Source organism: Mercenaria mercenaria, chromosome 6, assembly GCF_021730395.1.
Source record: "Mercenaria mercenaria strain notata chromosome 6, MADL_Memer_1, whole genome shotgun sequence".
NCBI lineage: Eukaryota > Metazoa > Mollusca > Bivalvia > Venerida > Veneridae > Mercenaria > Mercenaria mercenaria.
In genome coordinates, this window is record NC_069366.1 from 15,634,598 (window position 1) to 15,653,331 (window position 18,734).

The 18,734-nt window shown below is 36.3% G+C and overlaps 1 protein-coding gene across 8 annotated transcripts in view; it reads left to right on the top strand.

Annotated features, from left to right (window-relative positions):
* LOC123549572 (copine-3-like) overlaps nucleotides 1-9,813 on the top strand; it is a 68,584-nt gene extending 58,771 nt beyond the window's left edge. For 6 of the 8 annotated variants that reach the window (XM_053545202.1, XM_053545201.1, XM_053545205.1 and 3 more), the window contains 3 exons: nucleotides 328-470; nucleotides 4,061-4,309; nucleotides 6,486-9,813. In XM_053545202.1, coding sequence (XP_053401177.1) covers nucleotides 328-470; nucleotides 4,061-4,309; nucleotides 6,486-6,599 — 506 coding nt within the window. In that variant the 3' untranslated portion in view covers nucleotides 6,600-9,813. The remainder of the gene's footprint in view (nucleotides 1-327; nucleotides 471-4,060; nucleotides 4,310-6,485) is intronic. The other 2 variants (XM_053545204.1, XM_053545206.1) reach the window with 1 other exon arrangement.
* Nucleotides 9,814-18,734: the final 8,921 nt, after the last annotated feature.

The window sequence follows — 18,734 nt, forward strand, 5'->3', positions numbered from 1 at the left end:
CAATAGGTCAAAGGTCAAGGTCACATTGACCCAGAACAGTAGAACTTTTGTGTACAGTGACCAAAAAATTTCTGTTCCTTGTGCAATTACTGAATGCATCAAGGAGGCATTTTGTGTTCTACGAGCTCTTGTTTCATAATGCAGTGCTTACCAGCCAAGAGTTTTTTCTTAGGGATTTGAAATAAGATAAATGGAGATTTTATTTGTTAATGGAGATTTAATTTCGTGAATTAGTGCAGCAGTGAAACCCATGAAATTTGGAAGATTTTACAGTAAAAAAGCACTTCTTCTTCAAACGAAAATAACCCTGTCAGTGTTGTGTTTTAGGTATACAGGGTGTTGTACAAGCGTACCAGAACTGTGTTCCTCAGATCCAACTATGGGGACCAACCAATGTTTCCCCTATAATTCACCATGTTGCCAAGTTTGCTGAGGCTGCTCAAAAAGAGGAACAAAGTAAAGGGGCACATGTGAGTTATACCTAAAAGTGGTGTCACGTTATGCAGTTTTGAATGAACATTACATGATTGAAATTATATGGGTTTTTTTCATACCATACTTAGGATAAAAATTTAGATTTACTGTTCATTATTTACTCTTCTTTTTGAAAAACAAAGTATTCATATCTGAATGGAAACAACACAAACAGAATGAACAACAGTCTTTCACTATTGCCTCTGTTGAGACTCGGTTTAAAAATAATTATGTACAAAAATAAGCATGCCAATATGAGCTCAGCTCTCTATAACAATTTTTTTTTCACACAAAATACACACTACATGTTTTAATGCCCCTGAAGGGAGGCATATTAGTTTTCAACTGTCCATCCGTTCGTTAGTTCGTTCATTCGTCACAATGTTAACTTTTTGCATGAAGGCACTTTACTCGCGAACCGTTGCACCAAGGACCTTCAAACTCTACATGCTGATAGTACTTATTGAGTACACGACCTCTACTGACTTTGGGGTCACCAGGTCAAGGTCACAGCGGCCAGTGTTAACTTTTTGCATGAAGGCACTTTACTCGCGAACCACTGCACCCAGGACCTTCAAACTTCACATGCTGATAGTACTTATTGAGTACACGACCTCTACTGACTTTGGGGTGACCAGGTCAAGGTCACAGGGGCCAATGTTAACTTTTTGCATGAAGGCAATTTACTCGCGAACCACTGCACCCAGGACCTTCAAACTTCACATGCTGATAGTACTTATTGAGTACACGACCCCTACTGACATTGGGGTCACCTAGTCAAAGGTCAAGGTCACAGGGGCCAATATTATCTTTTTGCATGAAGGCACTTAACTCGCGAACCACTGCACCCAGGACCTTCAAACTTCACAAGCTGAGAGTACTTATTGAGTACATGACCCCTATTGACTTTGGGGTCACCAGGTCAAAGGTCAGGGCGCTGCGGGGGCATTTGTCACCATTAGTGACAGCTCTTGTTTTACATAGTTCTGGCATTTGTTAGCTCACCTGAGCCAAAGGCTCAGGGTGAGCTATTGTGATCGCTCACCGCCCGCCGTCCGGCCGTCATCCGTCTACACTTTCCTTTAAACAACATCTCCTCCTAAACCATCAGGCCAATCTTGATGAAACTTCACAGGGATGTTCCTTGCATAGTCTTCTTCAAAATTATTCAAAGAATTGGATTCCATTTAGAACTCTGGTTGCCATGGCAACCAAAAGGAAAAACATTAAAAATCTTCTTGTCCAAAATCACAGGTCATAGGGCTTTTCTATTTGGTATGTAGCATCATCTAATGGTCCTCTACCAAGGTTGTTCAAATTATTCCCCTAGGGTCAAATATGGTCCTGCCATGGGGTCACATGGTTTACATAGACTCATAAAGGGAAAACTTTGAAAATCTTCTTGTCAAAAACCACAAGGCATAGAGCCATCATGTGACATCATCTAATGGTCCTCTATAAAGATTGTTCAAATTATGCCCCTGGGTTGAAAAGAGGCCTAAGGGGGTCCCAAGTTTTACATAGTCTTATATAGGAAAAAACTTTAAAAATCTTCTTGTCTGAAACCAAACGACCTAGGCCTTTGATATTTGGTATGTAGCATTGCCTTTTGGTTCCCTACCAAAATTATTCAAATTATGCCCCTAGGTTGAAAAGAGGCCCTGCCCCAGGGGTCTCAAGTTTTACATAGTCTTATATAGGAAAAGACTTTAAAAATCTTCTTGTCTGAAACCACAAGACCTAGGCCTTTGATGTTTGATATGTAGCATTGCCTTGTGGTTTTGTACCAAGATTTTCAAATTATGCCCCTGGGGTGAAATGAGGCCCTGCCTTGGGGGTCCCATATTTTACATAGACTTATTTAGGAAAAAAAAATCTTGTCTGAAATTGCAAGACCTAGGCTTTTGATTTTTGATATGTTGCATTGCCTAGTGGTCCTTTGCCAAGATTGATCAACATTTGTGTTTAAACGACATCTCCTCCAAAACCAATGAATAGATTTTGATGAAACTTGGCCAGGATATTTCTTGGATGATCTTCTACCAAAGTTGTTCAAACGGTTCCGCTTTGGTGCACATAGGGGCTGCCAGAGCTAAAAATAGAAAAAACTTCAAACGACGTCTCCTCCTAAACTGATGGTCCGATTTTGAAATAATTTCACACAAATGGTCCTTACGTCACCCTGTACCAAGATTATTCAAATTATTCCGATTTGTCAAAAAATATGGCCGCTAGAGGGCGTGGTCACTTTTCCATGTATGTATATAGTGGAAACTTTAAAAATCTTCTTGTATGAAACTGCTTGTCCAATTTTAGAATAATTTTACACAAGAGGTCCTTGTGTGACCCTCTACCAAGATTGTTCAAATTATTTTGATTCATCAAAAAACATGGCCGCCAGAGGGCGTGGTCACTGTTCACTGTATGCCTATATAGTGGAAACTTTAAAAATCTTCTTGTGTGAAACTGCTGGCCTGATTTTAAAATAATTTTACCAAAATGGTCCTTGTGTGACCCTCTACCAAGATTGTTCAAATTATTTTGATTCGTCAAAAAACATGGCCACCAGAGGGCGTGGTCACTTTTCCCTATATGTATACAGTGGAAACTTTAAAAATCTTCTTGTTTGAAACTGCAAGCCCGATTTTAAAAAAAATTTACACAAATGGTTCTTGTGTGGCCCTCTTCCAAGATTGTTCAAATTATTCCGATTCGTCAAAAAACATGGCTGCCAGGGGGCGTGGTCACTTTTCTTCTCTGAATCAATAACAGCTAGAGCCTTGATATTGGTATGTGATATCAGATTTGTAATGTCTACCATAATTGTTCAAATTATTGCCTTAGGTTCAAAAGTGTGTGTGACATATATATAACATAGGCTAACATAGAAGAAACCTAACTCTGTGCTTAAACAAACACACTTGAAGCTTTGTGCACAGGTGAGCGCTTTAGGGTCAGTGACCCTCTTGTTTTTGAAGATACAGCCTTGAAATTTGAATGACGTATACAGTTTTGCACACTGATCTTAAAACTGACTTTCAATGACCATAATTGTGACCTACTGACCTACTTTATTGTTTTTTAAGATACAGCAAAAGGATTTGGACCACCTGTAATATTTTTTTTTACAGATTTCAAAAGTAATCTTGCATAATCTTTACTTTGACCCACTCTCCTAATTTTCTTGTTTTTATAGCATCATGGCTCTCTTGTTTTAGTACTCATATTATACCCAAAGACACAAAGTATATATGGGCTGTATTGCAGTCAACTACATCAATTGGTAGATTGCTGATAGAATTTTAGATGGTGTTTTAACCACAGGAGTCTGAAATTCTATCAATAAGACCATAGAATATATATAGGGTGTATTTTTTGTAAAGATAGACTTCTATGGTCTTATTGATAGAATTTCAGACTCCTGTGTTTCAACAAAATTAATGTATCACAGTGTTCGAGGCCTACATTGTTTTGTTAAAACTGATATATTGACAACTTATATCTGTCTTATTGTTTCAGGCTTATTTTGTCCTGTTACTACTTCAGAATGATATTAATATAAGTTGTATACATAATCTTGTTTCAGGCCTACTTTGTCCTGTTACTGCTAACAGATGGTGTTATAACTGATATGGATAATACTAGACGTGCAATAGTTCATGCCTCAGCTCTGCCAATGTCCCTTATTATTGTTGGTGTGGGTGGTGCTGATTTCGCTGACATGGAAATGTTAGATGGAGATGATGGGGTCCTTAAAGCTCCGAATGGTCAACCTGTGCACAGAGATATCGTGCAGTTTGTACCGTTCAGGGATTTCAAGAGAGTAAGTGATGCTGTAAGTGTAAGCATGTCTTTCTTTTCTCTGCTTGATTGTGTCTCGACTGTCTTCCTGCTTAACACTGTTTTGAATTTATTTATTTATTTATTGTTTATTTGCTTTTGATTCTATACCTCATGTTTTTATTTCGATGTAAATGAGATGTGGAACCAAAATTTGTAGTCCTGTTTGGCGCCATATAACCTATACTGTGTTGGTGCGCCGTAAAACCCAGATAAATAAAATAAATAAATATTGTTTATTTGTATTCCTTTTTTTCTTGATATTGTTTAATATTTCTTATCAAATGTTCATACAAAATTATATGGTTTCTGTTTATGAGAAAAACCAAGAATTTAGTCCTTTTCTGTAGAAAAATATTGATATATTTGTTGTTGTTTTTCTCTAAATATGGAAAAAGATGAAACAATTTTCACAAATTTGAAAGGTGTGCAAAGACATAGCATGTGCCAGGACACAGGATGATATCATAATATTGTAATTATAGACAGTAATATCTAATTAGCCCCCTTCCAGTGTATCACTTGGGGGACGTATGCTTTGCTCCCACCTCCACACCACATCTGTCCTTCAGTCCATCACATAAAGTGGGATCCTGTGATAACTTTAGCATACAAGAAACTTCTTCATGAAACTAGGTGGCAGTATGGAGAATATGTCTTATTTTATTGCTATGTCAAAAATGTGGCAACATAATATTCAAAACACAAGGTTTTTCTTGGATTTGACCTAGTGACCTACGTTTTGACCCTAGATGACCCATATTCAAACTTGACCTATATTTCATCAATGCAATCTTTCTGACCAAATGTCATGAAGATCAATTGAAAAATACAGCCTCTATCGCATACACAAGGTTTTTCTTTGATTTGACCTAGTGACCTAGTTTTTGACCCGAGATGACTCATTTTCGAACTCGGCCTAGATATCATCAAGGCAATCATTCTGACCAATATTCATGAAGATCAATTGAAAAATACAGCCTCTATCGCATACACAAGTTTTTCTTTGATTTGACCTAGTGACCTAGTTTTTGACCCGAGATGACCCATTTTCGAACTCGGCCTAAATTTCATCAAGGTTATCATTCTGACCATTATTCATGAAGATTAATTGAAAAAACAGCCTCTATCGCATACACAAGGTTTTTCTTCGATTTGACCTAGTGACCTAGTTTTTGAACCGAGATGACCCATTTTCGAACTCGGCCTAGATTTCATCAAGTTTATCATTCTGACCAATATTCATGAAGATTAATTGAAAAATACAGCCTCTATCGTAACACAAGATTTTTCTTTGATTTGACCTAGTGACCTAGTTTTTGACCCCAGATGACCCATTTTCGAACTCGGCCTAGATTTTATCAAGGTTATCATTCTGACCAATATTCATGAAGATTAATTGAAAAATACAGCCTCTATCGCATACACAAGGTTTTTGTTTGATTTGACCTAGTGACCTAGTTTTTGATCCCAGATGACCCATTTTCGAACTCGGCCTAGATTTCATCAAGATAATCATTCTGAACAAATTTCATGAAGATCAGTTGAAAAATACAGCCTCTATCACATACACAAGCTAAATGTTGACAGACAGACGACAGACGACGGACGCCGGACATCGAGCGATCAGAAAAATACATGAGCAATGCTCAGGTGAGCTTAAAATGTACAAGAGCTTTTTTTATGAAACATGAATAGATGGCAATATGCACATATTTTTAAAAGTAACTTCGATTTTTTTATGAAATATGGTAAATAGGGAGAAGACAATGTAGAGAACATGCACATTATGTTATTTTTTCCACTTATCCATCTGTTATTGATCTTACTTTCCTTCTGTCAGTCACAAATAGTTGATTCTGTCAGAACTTTAAAAGTACAAGAGATTTTTTCATGAAACATAATTGGAAAGCAGTATCATTATTTTGTCCCTTTATCTATAAGTAAATCCTTGATTCTCAAATTGTAGGTCCTTTGTTAACTTTCAGAGTACATAAAATATTGTTATGATCCTGACTTACAGATTGTAGGTTATTTGGAGAACATGCAGGTTCTTGAATTAAGTTCTTTTATTGCTTGGCAATAATCTAGTTAAATATCATTTGAAGGCTAAATGTTTCACAGGACAAAAGATGCTAAAATTTACTGTTTGATTCATATTTGTATTGCAGTCATCAGCAGCAGAGTTAGCTAAGAATGTGTTAGCCGAGGTACCACAACAGGTAATACACTACTACAACTGGAGAGGAATGCAGCCTAACCAACCCATACCTCAAACTACTTAGAGCTCTCAGAATGCACAGACCCTACAAGACTTTAACTTGCTGTATGCATTAGGCAATAACATGAAAGACTTTAAGAAATTTAAGAGAAAGACTGAAGTCGTAATGGATTTTGATACGCAAGTTTCAGGTTTTTCTGTGTATGCTATAGACCTATCTTCCGTCTCGTCAATACATTTTGTTTTCCTATCTTCATTCAAACAGTCTATCCATCCAGTATTCTGTTTACTACATTTCCTTTTAGAATTTATTCTGTCTCTACCTTGGCATTTATTCTCTCAGCAAATTGGCATTTTTGAAATTTTACATTGACTTGTATGATTAGCAGAACAAAAAGTTTGCAATATCAAGGAGCGATACCTGTAAGTGATGTATACATGATTCTTGTTGTTTTTTTTGTTTTTTTGTATTTTTACAGTACTATATTTTGATGACAGTACTTCCAAGGGTGTTTGTTTTTTCTACAAGTAAAGTTCTTAATGAACATCCCGTGACAGGGAATTTGGGGGACCAATGTGTATTAATCCTTATTTTTACTAAGTAATTTTCCAGATATTATGTCAAATAAAAACACTGGGTAAAGTGCTGGCATTTTTAGTGCACAGTGTATCAATTTTTATATGGATAAGTTAAAGTCAGAGTTATGAATTATACAAGTTTGATGTGTGTCTAATGTTTTAATTGTCTAGTTTTTTCATCTCTCTTTCTGATTAGCTATAAAGTATGACCTACTTTTTATGCCCCGGAAGTGAGGCATATTAGTTTTCAACTGTCCATCCGTTCACAGGGGCCAATGCTAACTTTTTGCATGAAGGCACTTTTTTCGCGAACCACTGCGCCCAGGATCTTCAAACTTCACATGCTGATAGTCCTAATTGAGTACACGACCCCTATTGACTTTTGGGTCACCAGGTCAAAGGTCAAGATGCTGCGGGGGCATTTGTCACCATTAGTGACAGCTCTTGTTTCGTAATATGTTATGGATGATATTCAAGCTATAACTGTTTTTGGAATCAGGGACAGGATTGGACAAGGTAGGATAATACAGAGAAAACTAATTTATTGTGTATCGTCAGTTTTATAATTGTTTGCCAGACAGATGGTAGTGGTAGTCATGTTTCGAGTTGACTGTTAAAAAACTTTTTCATTGTTCTCTCTTTATTGTGATAAGTGATATCAATATATTTTCAACTTTAAAAAAGATTATAGAGACTGGTAATTTTCAAACACAGTTTTATGTTGTTTATTTTTGACTATTTATATAAGAGGGGCTGGCATGTTATTTCATGATTTCATTTTCTAGTTTGTTTTTTAACCTTTAATACATTATTATTTATAAAAAATACATACTGTTAATATATATATATTCATGTGAAAATGGTGTTTGTTAGGTATTTTGTATTTACTGGTTATTAGATTTGTATGGAGAAATGAACTTTTTATACGCCCGAAGGGACTTTTTATGTCATGATGCTGGTGTCCTTCCATCTGTCTGTCTGTCCATTAGCAATTTTGTGCCCGCTCTGTAACGCTTGAACCCCATGAAGGATTTCAAAGAAATTTGACACAAATGTTCACCACATCGAGATGACATGCAGAGCGCATGTTTTGGGTGGCTGGCTTCAAGGTCAAGGTCACAGGGGTCAAAGATCATGTGACTCTGTTTCGTGTCCGCTCTGTAACTCTTGAACTGCTTGAAGGATTTTAAAGAAACTCGGCACAAATGTTTACCACATCGAGACAACATGCAGAGTGCATGTTTCGGTTGGCTCGCTTCAAGGTCAAGGTCACTCTTGGGGGTCAAAGGTCATACCTTCGGGCGTATATTGCTCCACTTTGCGTTCTTTAGCACAGTGAACAAAGGTATGAAAATAAAGTCACACAACCAATATGAAATATACACATAAAAATGGATATCGATTGACATTTAATGTAACATTGCTACTGAACAGAGAGTAAAAATGAAATACATAAGTACTAAGTTGGAACAATATAACCGGCCTGGAGAAATCATGCAAGAAGAATATCCTTAGTATAAGTGTTCTCTCAAATAAAATGAGTTGGACTTTCAGTATCTTATATACCAAAGACTAATACTAGTAAAATGTTCAAGGATCTTTTTACTACAATTTCTATCCAGCCATGTTGTCTCAAAAGATGTAGCACAAAAGCTAGAACTGGAAGTTTGTAAGTTCGAGTCCAAAGCATGGTGCATGATCTCCATCCTGTTTGATGGAAGACTTTACATCTAAGATTCTTCTCCACTTTTCATTTATGTGGGTAGTGTGTAAGTTTCTTGCAGAGAATAGGTAAATACTTGGGAGAAAATCAAAGGAATACTGGTTATTAATTGACCATACATATTTGAAACGCTGTTGAAAAAAGGCCTTGACTGAATAAAAGTCATTTGTTGACAAATGGTTTTTGCATTTTCTGTTTAGAGAGTATTTTATTTTTTAACTTGTTTATTATTATTGCAGTCACAAAATACAACTGGTTTCTTTCAGCAGAGTTTGAGGATTGTATTAACTATATCAATTACTAAAATTAAAGGGTAAATTCTGAAACAATAGTTATTGTCAAGCAGATCTAGACTATTTATTATTTGTGATAGAGAAATAGAGAAAAGTGCTTGGGAAAATATGCATTATATACTCAATAAGTTCTTGAAAAAAGACAAGTTCTTGAACAAATAAGTGTGTGTTTTAAAATACTTTGATGATTTACAAAGTAGTTCAAAAAACAGGGTTTTGGGAAAAAAATATTTGAATTTGTATTGTCTTTTGGAAATAAGCCACAAGTGCTTCCCAGTTGCTTCAGAAAGCAAGTGCATGCCAAAATACTTATGCACAATGTATTTAATCACAAGTTTTAACAAAATATCTTTAATAATTGAATAATGCTTGTGAAAAGATCTTGCCATAATATATGTATAATGGTTGCTTTGAAAATGCTTGAGGGAATTTTGTCAGCTGTTTTAAAGAATTAAAGTTTTGGCAATTTTATTGTCCACATTCTCGACTCCTCAGAAACGTATTAAATAAAATTAGACTTATTTATGTGTCATCTATGTTACTATAGTTACTTTTATACTGAAATGTGTGTTTACTTATATTTAAGCCACATCAAGGGCTGATTTAAATGGTAAATTAACTTATAATTACATGTTTATATTAAAGTCTTCTTATTTATTAAGAATAAATATAGTTCTTACTAATCTTGATTTTACTATTTTGTTTGCTTTAGTGTATGAGAAAAGTAGTATAATGGGAGACATTTTTACTAGTTGTTTGGTATATTGTCCAATTTTTTACTCTTGACCTGGATCACTTGAATACCTCCAATAGTTCAAATTTAATGTCCGTTGTCATCACTACCTCTGAAGCCTAGTTGTAGAACGTCGCTTCTGGTGAGTGATGTTGTGAGTTTGCTCCCTGGCTGCATCATACCAAAGATGTGGAAAATGGAACTAGTAGCTTCCTCACTTGGCGCTCAGCATTAAGAGGATAGTGCTAGGACTGGTCAGCCGGGCGTTAGTATAATGTGACTGGGTCGGGTATCATGTCACATGTCTATTGTAGGATATTCTAATGAGGCAACACTATAAAGTTGCCAGGCATTTTACTGTCTTGCCTACAGGTGAATGAAAAAATGTTTTAAATTTAAAAGAAACTGGTCTGAGTAGGCTATAGTAGGTCTGGTGCTCTCTTAAAAAACACATTGGTATGTTGGGCTTGGCATGTGTAAATGTAAATTCCATATTTATAAACATTTAAGAGTATTTCACAAGATTGATATGTAATGTTGTACCTAATAATGATTTCTGTTGCATCACGACATAGGCATGCAAGTTAATATTAGAATATGTGAACACACAGGACAAAGAGGTTTGTTGTTTAGAATGCAGAATCAGCTTGGACATCAAACTCCTACGCAGTGATCTCCCTTGCTGCTTCGCTCATTGATATCAATGAGCAAAGCAGCAAGGGAGATCACTGCGTAGGAGTTTGCTTGGACATCAGAATAATACACCAACAGCAACTGTTGAGACCTGCAGTATTATGATGTGGCAAGCTTGCTATGGGTAAGGGTCTGTGAAATGCTGTAAGATTATTTTACTGGTTGTAGGTTCAGGTAGGAATATTCAGCTCAAGAGTAACTGTAACTTAGGCAGTAACGCTGCTCTACCTAGTAACTTGCGAAACTGACCTGAGAACCAGATATTTCCATCCACACCTACATCGGATTCCATGATCCAGTAATAGAATAGTTTTGTTGCATCCTGAATCAAGAAATAAAAGTTAGAGGAACAAAGAAAAAACAATCACATGTGTCAGTATTCACTTGTGTTGTTTCCTTGCTAGAAACATTCCAAAGTTGATTTACAACTCCTTAGAAAAAATATTTAAATCATAATGGTGTCTTTTGTGGAATAAAATAATAAGGGAATATATTCTGCGTTGCAGTATATGCCATTTCAACATTTTTCTGCCTAAGAATTTGCATTTCCAGACAATGTGATCCTTAAGATGAAGCAATCCAGACATTTGGCGATTGGTAAAATGAAATTAAAGCCATATATATATGTTCATTAGAGGAAAAGTACTTGGACTACGAGTCCATGAATGGACTTACAACAAAAGAGAACAAGAGGACCATGATGGTCCTGAATCGCTCACCTCTTCCCACATGACCCAGTTTTGAGTATGACGTCGTTTTTTCTATCATTTGACATAGTGACCTAGTTTTTGAGCTCATGTGACCCAGTTTTGAAATTGACCTAGATATTATCAAGATAAAATTCTGACCAATTTTCATGAAGATCCATTGAAAAATATGGTCTCTAGAGAGGTCACAAGGTTTTTCTATTATTTGACCTATTGACCTAGTTTTCAAAGGTACGTGACCCTGTTTTGAACTTTACCTAGATATCAAGGTGAACATTCTCACTAATTTTCATGAAGATCTCATGAAAAATATGGCCTCTAGAGAGATCACAAGGTTTTTCTATTTTTATACCTACTGGCCTAGTTTTTAACCGCACGTGACCCAGTTTCGACAGTAACCTAGATATCATCAAGGTGAACATTCAGATCAATTTTCATGAAGACCCATTGAAAAATATGGCCGCTAGAGAGGTCAAAAGATTTTTCTAATTTTAGACCTACTGCCCTAGTTTTTGACCGCAGTTGACCCAGTTTCAAACCTGACCTAGATATCATCAAGATGAACATTCAGACCAACTTTCATACAAATCCCATCAAAAGTATGGCCTCTAGAGAGGTCACAAGGTTTTTTATTATTTGACCTACTGACCTAGTTTTTTAAGGCACGTAACCCAGTTTCAAACTTGACCTAGATATCATCAAGATGAACATTCTGACCAATTTTCATGAAGATCCATTCAAGGGTATGGCCTCTAGAGAGGTCACAAGGTTTTTCTATTTCAAGACCTACTGACCTAGTTTTTGATCGCAGTTGACCCAGTTTCAAACTTGACCTAGATATCATCAAGATAACAACCAGACCAACTTTCATACAGATCCCATGAAAAATATGGCCTCTAGAGAGGTCACAACGTTTTTTCATTATTTGACCTACTGAGCTACTTTTTGACGGCACGTGACCCACTTTCGAACTTGACCTAGATATCATCAAAATGAACATTCTGATCAATTTTTATGGAGATCCATTCACAAGGTTGGCCTCTAGAGAGGTCACAAGGTTTTTCTATATTTAGACCTACTGACCTAGTTTTTGACCGCACATGACCCTGTTTCGAACTTGACCTAGATATCATCAAGATGAACATTCAGACCAACTTTCATACAGATCCCGTGAAAATATGGCCTTTAGAGAGGTCACACGGTTTTTCTATTATTTGACTTACTGAGCTACTTTTTGACGGCACGTGACCCATTTTCAATCTTGACCTAGATATCATCAAGATGAACATTCTGACCAATTTTCATGAAGATCCATTCAAGGGTATGGCCTCTAGAGAGGTCACAAGGTTTTTCTATTTCAAGACCTACTGACCTAGTTTTTGATCGCAGTTGACACAGTTTCAAACTTGACCTATATATCATCAAGATAAACAATCAGACCAACTTTCATACAGATCCCATGAAAAATATGGCCTCTAGAGAGGTCACAACGTTTTTTCATTATTTGACCTACTGAGCTACTTTTTGAGGCACGTGACCCACTTTCGAACTTGACCTAGATATCATCAAGATGAACATTCTGACCAATTTTTATGGAGATTCATTCACAAGGTTGGCCTCTAGAGAGGTCACAAGGTTTTTCTATATTTAGACCTACTGACCTAGTTTTTGACCGCACATGACCCTGTTTCGAACTAGACCTAGATATCATCAAGATGAACATTCAGATCAACTTTTATACAGATCCCATGAAAATATGGCCTTTAGAGAGGTCACACGGTTTTTCTATTATTTGACCTACTGAGCTACTTTTTGACGGCACGTGACCCATTTTCAATCTTGACCTAGATATCATCAAGATGAACATTCAGACCAACTCTCATACAGATCCCATGAAAAATATGGCCTTTAGAGAGGTCACAAGGTTTTTCTATTATTTGACTTACTTACCTAGTTTTTGACGGCACGTGACCCAGTTTCAAACTTGACCTAGATATCATCAAATTAAATGTTCTGACCAATTTTCATGAAGATTTTTTGAAATATATGGCCTCTAGAGAGGTCACAATGTTTTTCTATTTTTAGACCTACTGACCTAGTTTTTGATGGCACGTAACCCAGTTTCAAATTTGATCTAGATATCATCAAGGTGAACATTCTGAACAATTTTCATGAAGATCCATTGAAAATTATGGCCTCTAGAGTGGTCACAAGGTTTTTCTATTTTTAGACCTACTGACCTACATTTTGGCCGCAGATGACCCAGTTTCGAAACTGGCCTAGAAATCTTCAAGGTGAACATTCTGACCAATTTTCATGAAGATCCATTGAAAATATGGCCTCTAGAGTGGTCACAAGGTTTTTCTATTTTTAGACCTACTGACCTACTTTTTGGCCGCATGTGTCCCAGTTTCAAACTTGACCTAGAATTTACAAAGATGAACATTCTGACCCATTTTCATAAAGATCCCATGAAAACTGTGGCCACTAGAGATGTCACAAGGAAAAGTTTACGGACGCACGGACGACGGACGCTGCGCGATCACAAAAGCTCACCTTGTCACTTCGTGACAGGTGAGCTAAAAACCTTGTGACCTCTCTAGAGGCCATACTTTTCAAGGGATCTGTATGAAAATTGGTCTGAATGTTCATCTTGATGAGATCTAGATCAAGTTTGAAACTGAGTCAACTGCGGTCAAAAACTAGGTCAGTAGGTCTAAAATTATTAAAATCTTTTGACCTCTCTAGAGGCCATATTTTTCAATGGATCTTCATGAAAATTGATCTGAATGTTCACCTTGATGATATCTAGGTCAAGTTTGAAACTGGGTCTCGTGGCATCAAAAACTAGGTCAGTAGGTCTAAAAATAGAGAAACCTTGTGACCTCTCTAGAGGCCATATATTTCATAAGATCTTCATGAAAATTGGTCAGAACGTTTAACTTGATGATATCTAATGACCTAGTTTTTGATCGCACATGACCCAGTTTCAAGGTGAACATTCTCACCAATTTTCATGAAGATCTCATGAAAAGTAGGGCCTCTAGAGAGGTCACAAGGTTTTTCTATTTTTAGACATACTGACCTAGTTTTTGACTGCACATGACCCAGTTTCAAACTTGACCTAGATATCATCAAGGTGAAAATTCTGACCAATTTTCATGAAGATCCATTGAAAAATATGGCCTCTAGAGAGGTCACAAGGTTTTTCTATTTTTAGACCTAATGACCTAGTTCTTGACCGCACGTGACCCACTTTCAAACTTGACCTAGATATCATCAAGGTGAACATTCAGACCAACTTTCATGAAGATCCATTGAAAAATATGGCCTCTAGAGAGATCACAAGGTTTTTCTATTTTCAGACCTAATGACCTAGTTTTTGATCGCACATGACCCAGTTTCAAGGTGAACATTCTGACCAATTTTCATGAAGATCCATTGAAAAATATGGCCTCTGTGGAGGTCACGTTTTTCTATTTTTAGACCTACTGACCTAGTTTTGGACCGCACTTGACCCAGTTTCGAACTTGACCTAGATATCATCCAGATGAACATTCTGACCTAACTTATCAATCGTAGGCCCCGCGAAATTTGAATTATGAGACCTATTATCAAATACAATATCAGAAGGAACAATTTATGCAGATAGAATCCGTATGAGTAGGGTTTCCCGTCCGATAGGCAGCGCCTAATTGCATATTAACTATATACTAAGTTGAGCGTGTAAATGGGAGAATCTTTTTATAACACAGAAATTTTTTCAATCAGATGCCAAATGCTTTCGTTTACTGTTGGACCGACGTGACCATTCTTGTGTACATGTAATAATTCCATTCTTTTTCCTCTACAATTTCATCAAGAATTACTTGTCTGACGTTAGACAATAGTTATTAGAGAGTTTGAGATTTCAAACTTCGCCTTCCCCTTTAACTTCTCTCATATATATTTTGGGTAAAACGTCACCGATATGCGTGTATTTTATTTATATCACACGTTGCTACTAAAGTTTTCCATGTAATATCACGTAAGCCTAAGACTTCTCTTTATTACTATGCGAAATAAAAAGCTTTGTTTCGGGATTTCTGCTTATTAAGTTATTTGATTATCCATATATATAATTAGACTAAATTTGATGCGAAACACTATCAATAGGTATAAGAATAATGAAGTTTTGTATGGCTAATGAGTTTAACTAAATACATTGAATTGAACATGGAAGTATGAAGTTATCAACTGATTTTGAGAAACTTTGAGATTTTGTTCAAACTTTAACTTATGCGGCATATTTGTGTTCCCAGGCGGTGTCGATTATACTAGATGGGCCTTTTTGACGCATGAAATGAAGTTTTGAACGTCCGAAGATGTGATATCACGAAAGTCGAAACTTCATGCTTTTTACATCTACTCTGTCCACATACTCGGCATCAAAGACTGAAATCTAGATGGAGGCACAAGGCATTTGAAAAATAAATAATTACGCGCGATTATCATTTGGTGGAACATTTTATTTTCACATCCAGATAAAGTCAATCTGTTTCTGTCGGACACTTAATACGACAATTGCGTTTTAATTATAAACATAAAATGGTACTAGTAAGACGGAAAATACTTCTGTAGTATCAGAAAATTTCAGATCTATGATATCATGATGAGAGACGTTTCCTGTTAGCCGTATTGGATAACTCTATTCTTTAAATGCACGGAACCAGAGCCTGGCAGAGGGACATTGTGGGTTAATTTCCCCTTTGATTCTTACATTTTACAAAGAAAGTCGGTATTGAAACTCGGTGCGACCCTACCCCTACCCCCAACGACCCCCCCCCCCCCCCCCACGCTGAAATGGGTGACCCCCTCTTTAATGTTGGTGTCCCTCTAACCATAATTCCTGGATCCGCAGATGCTTTACATATAAAATAGTATATTAAAATCATATTGTGCTGTCTGAGAGTTTGGCATTATACAGAGTCATACAGAGTGATATTATCACGTTGATATGATCATTATAGGTTATTAAATTTGTATATGGATATATGCACGAGTTCTGCAGCGGTAATATTGCGCGACTTTAGGAACGCAATATTGTCCGCGAAAGAACGAGTGCATATATCCACATACAAAGTTGATAACCTTTTTATTACATATCCACTATCAAATGATTAATTTATATCTAAATTATCGTTCTGTCACGAAAGACAGGAAAAAATACGGGAAAAATTTCTCCGAAAACGCAATAAACAAATCAAACTGACGCGCATTAATATTTTCCGCGAAAATGACGTCAGCTTGTTGTCGCAACGTGCGCGTGGACGCCATGGACGTCACGCGATTCTTTCCATTACAACGTTAAGAAAACATTCCACGTCCTATATTAGTCCAACTTATGACGTAATTATAACTTTCAATTCATTTCTGTCTGATAAATTACTACGTGTCAGTATCTAATAGGTCAGATTAATCAAAGTGTTAAAGTAAACAAAATGTTGCATAAATTACAAATTAAACAAAAACACAATAGCAACAAAAATCTAAAGAAATGAGATCCGCAATGGACAGACCGTCAGGGGAGGTAACTAGAGTCACGGATTGGGACTAGTCCGATATGAAGCGTTCAACGTCATGATATGGAAAAATATTGCACGATCGCGGTCCATTGAAACCCAATGGAAAATAATTTTAGGTATGTAATAATCATTTTTATTTCCTCTCATGTATGATTTACAACCGTGCATTGTATACTGACTATACTGACATAATAAACCTAAATGTTTAGAGCAACACTAACGAGTTTTTACATTGTTTTATCGTTTTATTTATTTATTTATTTTTATAATCGCTCTAATATCCATGCGATGATTATTTTAATTGAAATGTTTTTTTTTTTATTTATTTTTTTTTACTTTTTCATTTTTAAAACCTCTTGTAAAATTCCTGCCCTTTCGGACAATTTGTATCAAAATGCACGGAAAAAACGATCATAATTACGGATAAATTGAATGGGCGGATTAAAAGAAGTAAGGTTCATTCTAATGTTTGAAATCTCAAGGAATTTTAATCGAACTTCAACTTCATACCTTAACTTCGCAAGAGACGTTGAAGGGGAAGGCGAAGGTTGAAATCTCAAACTCTCTAATGTTTTTCCCTTCTCGTACATTGACAACCATAGGTATACAGGCACTGGATAGGGAAATGGCACGAAAAGAAAATGGAATCGCATAATGGCGAATTCAAGTAGTTTGCAGTGTGTTTTATTCGCTTTGCATAGCTATTTCCCTCAATATCATTGGTTTTTATTTGCTGAATTCGCATGAAACATCTATGCTTGACATTTACGTAGCATTTTCAGGACGAAATAATAACATTATAGAATTTGTCATGGAACCTTAGGTCATACTCCCGCACTACGATTAAGGGTCTCATTTTTTTTTATCTGATTTTAGGTTACAACACACTAAATAGATGTTCTTCTTTATTCTATATAAAACTGACATATTTCCAATGCATCAGGACCCATTATAAGTGTCTGTAACTTACTTTTTCTTGAAGAATATTGTCAGTGCTGAATAAAAATCAAAAGAAAAGTGGGGGTAATGTCTGATGCAAGAAAAATATTTTCAGTCAAACACACAAACTGCAAAATCAGCTAAAAATGAGACCAAAAATTGTAGTGGTGGTGTATGATCTAAGTTTCCATGAAAAATTCTGTCTTGTTATTTCAATATGAAAATGTTACCTACATATCAAGCATAGGTCTGTCATGTGATTTCAGCAAAAAAAAAACAAACTGCAATGGAAATAAGGTAAATAGCTCTACAGAGCAAAACAAACAACTGAGGACTATTTCAAACCGCCATTATGCGATTACCGCTTTTTCGCCCCATTTTCATATTTAGTGTTTGTATGCCTAAATCACTAATAAAGACTGCAAGTTTGTTCTGTTTAATGTGTCATATGACAAACATTGTCAGCAAGTTTGGTGAAGATCCGATGAAAACTGTTCGACATGTTTTGGACGCCGCCCGCCATGGGTGTTCACATAATATGCCCCGCTCTTTCAGAAGGAAAACATAGTGTTAACAAATATGTAAACCGAACATAACATTGTTTTTTCCTTGCAGAGGATAGTGCAAGGAAGCAATAGTTGACTTTTCTTTTTAAAAAAAATACCAAAAGAAAGCTAAGTGCCTGGATGCTTCAGGGTAAGACATTTTAAACTATGTTTTTATTTAATAGAAAAAGTGGAAACTCTACAGGTCGCTCAATGCGACAAAAACAAAAATGTTGCAGGCACGGTATGAATGAGCCTGTTCATGGATGGTAGTGGAAATGCATGGCTGCACATGAAGAATTTCAGCAGAAAATAGCAAAGCCAAGAGTTTAATGAGGTAAGGTCTTCATTCTCATCCATACAAGACAGTATAGTCACTAGCTGTATGGACAGTCTGAGGTAGGCCTCTGGGATACAGAGTAT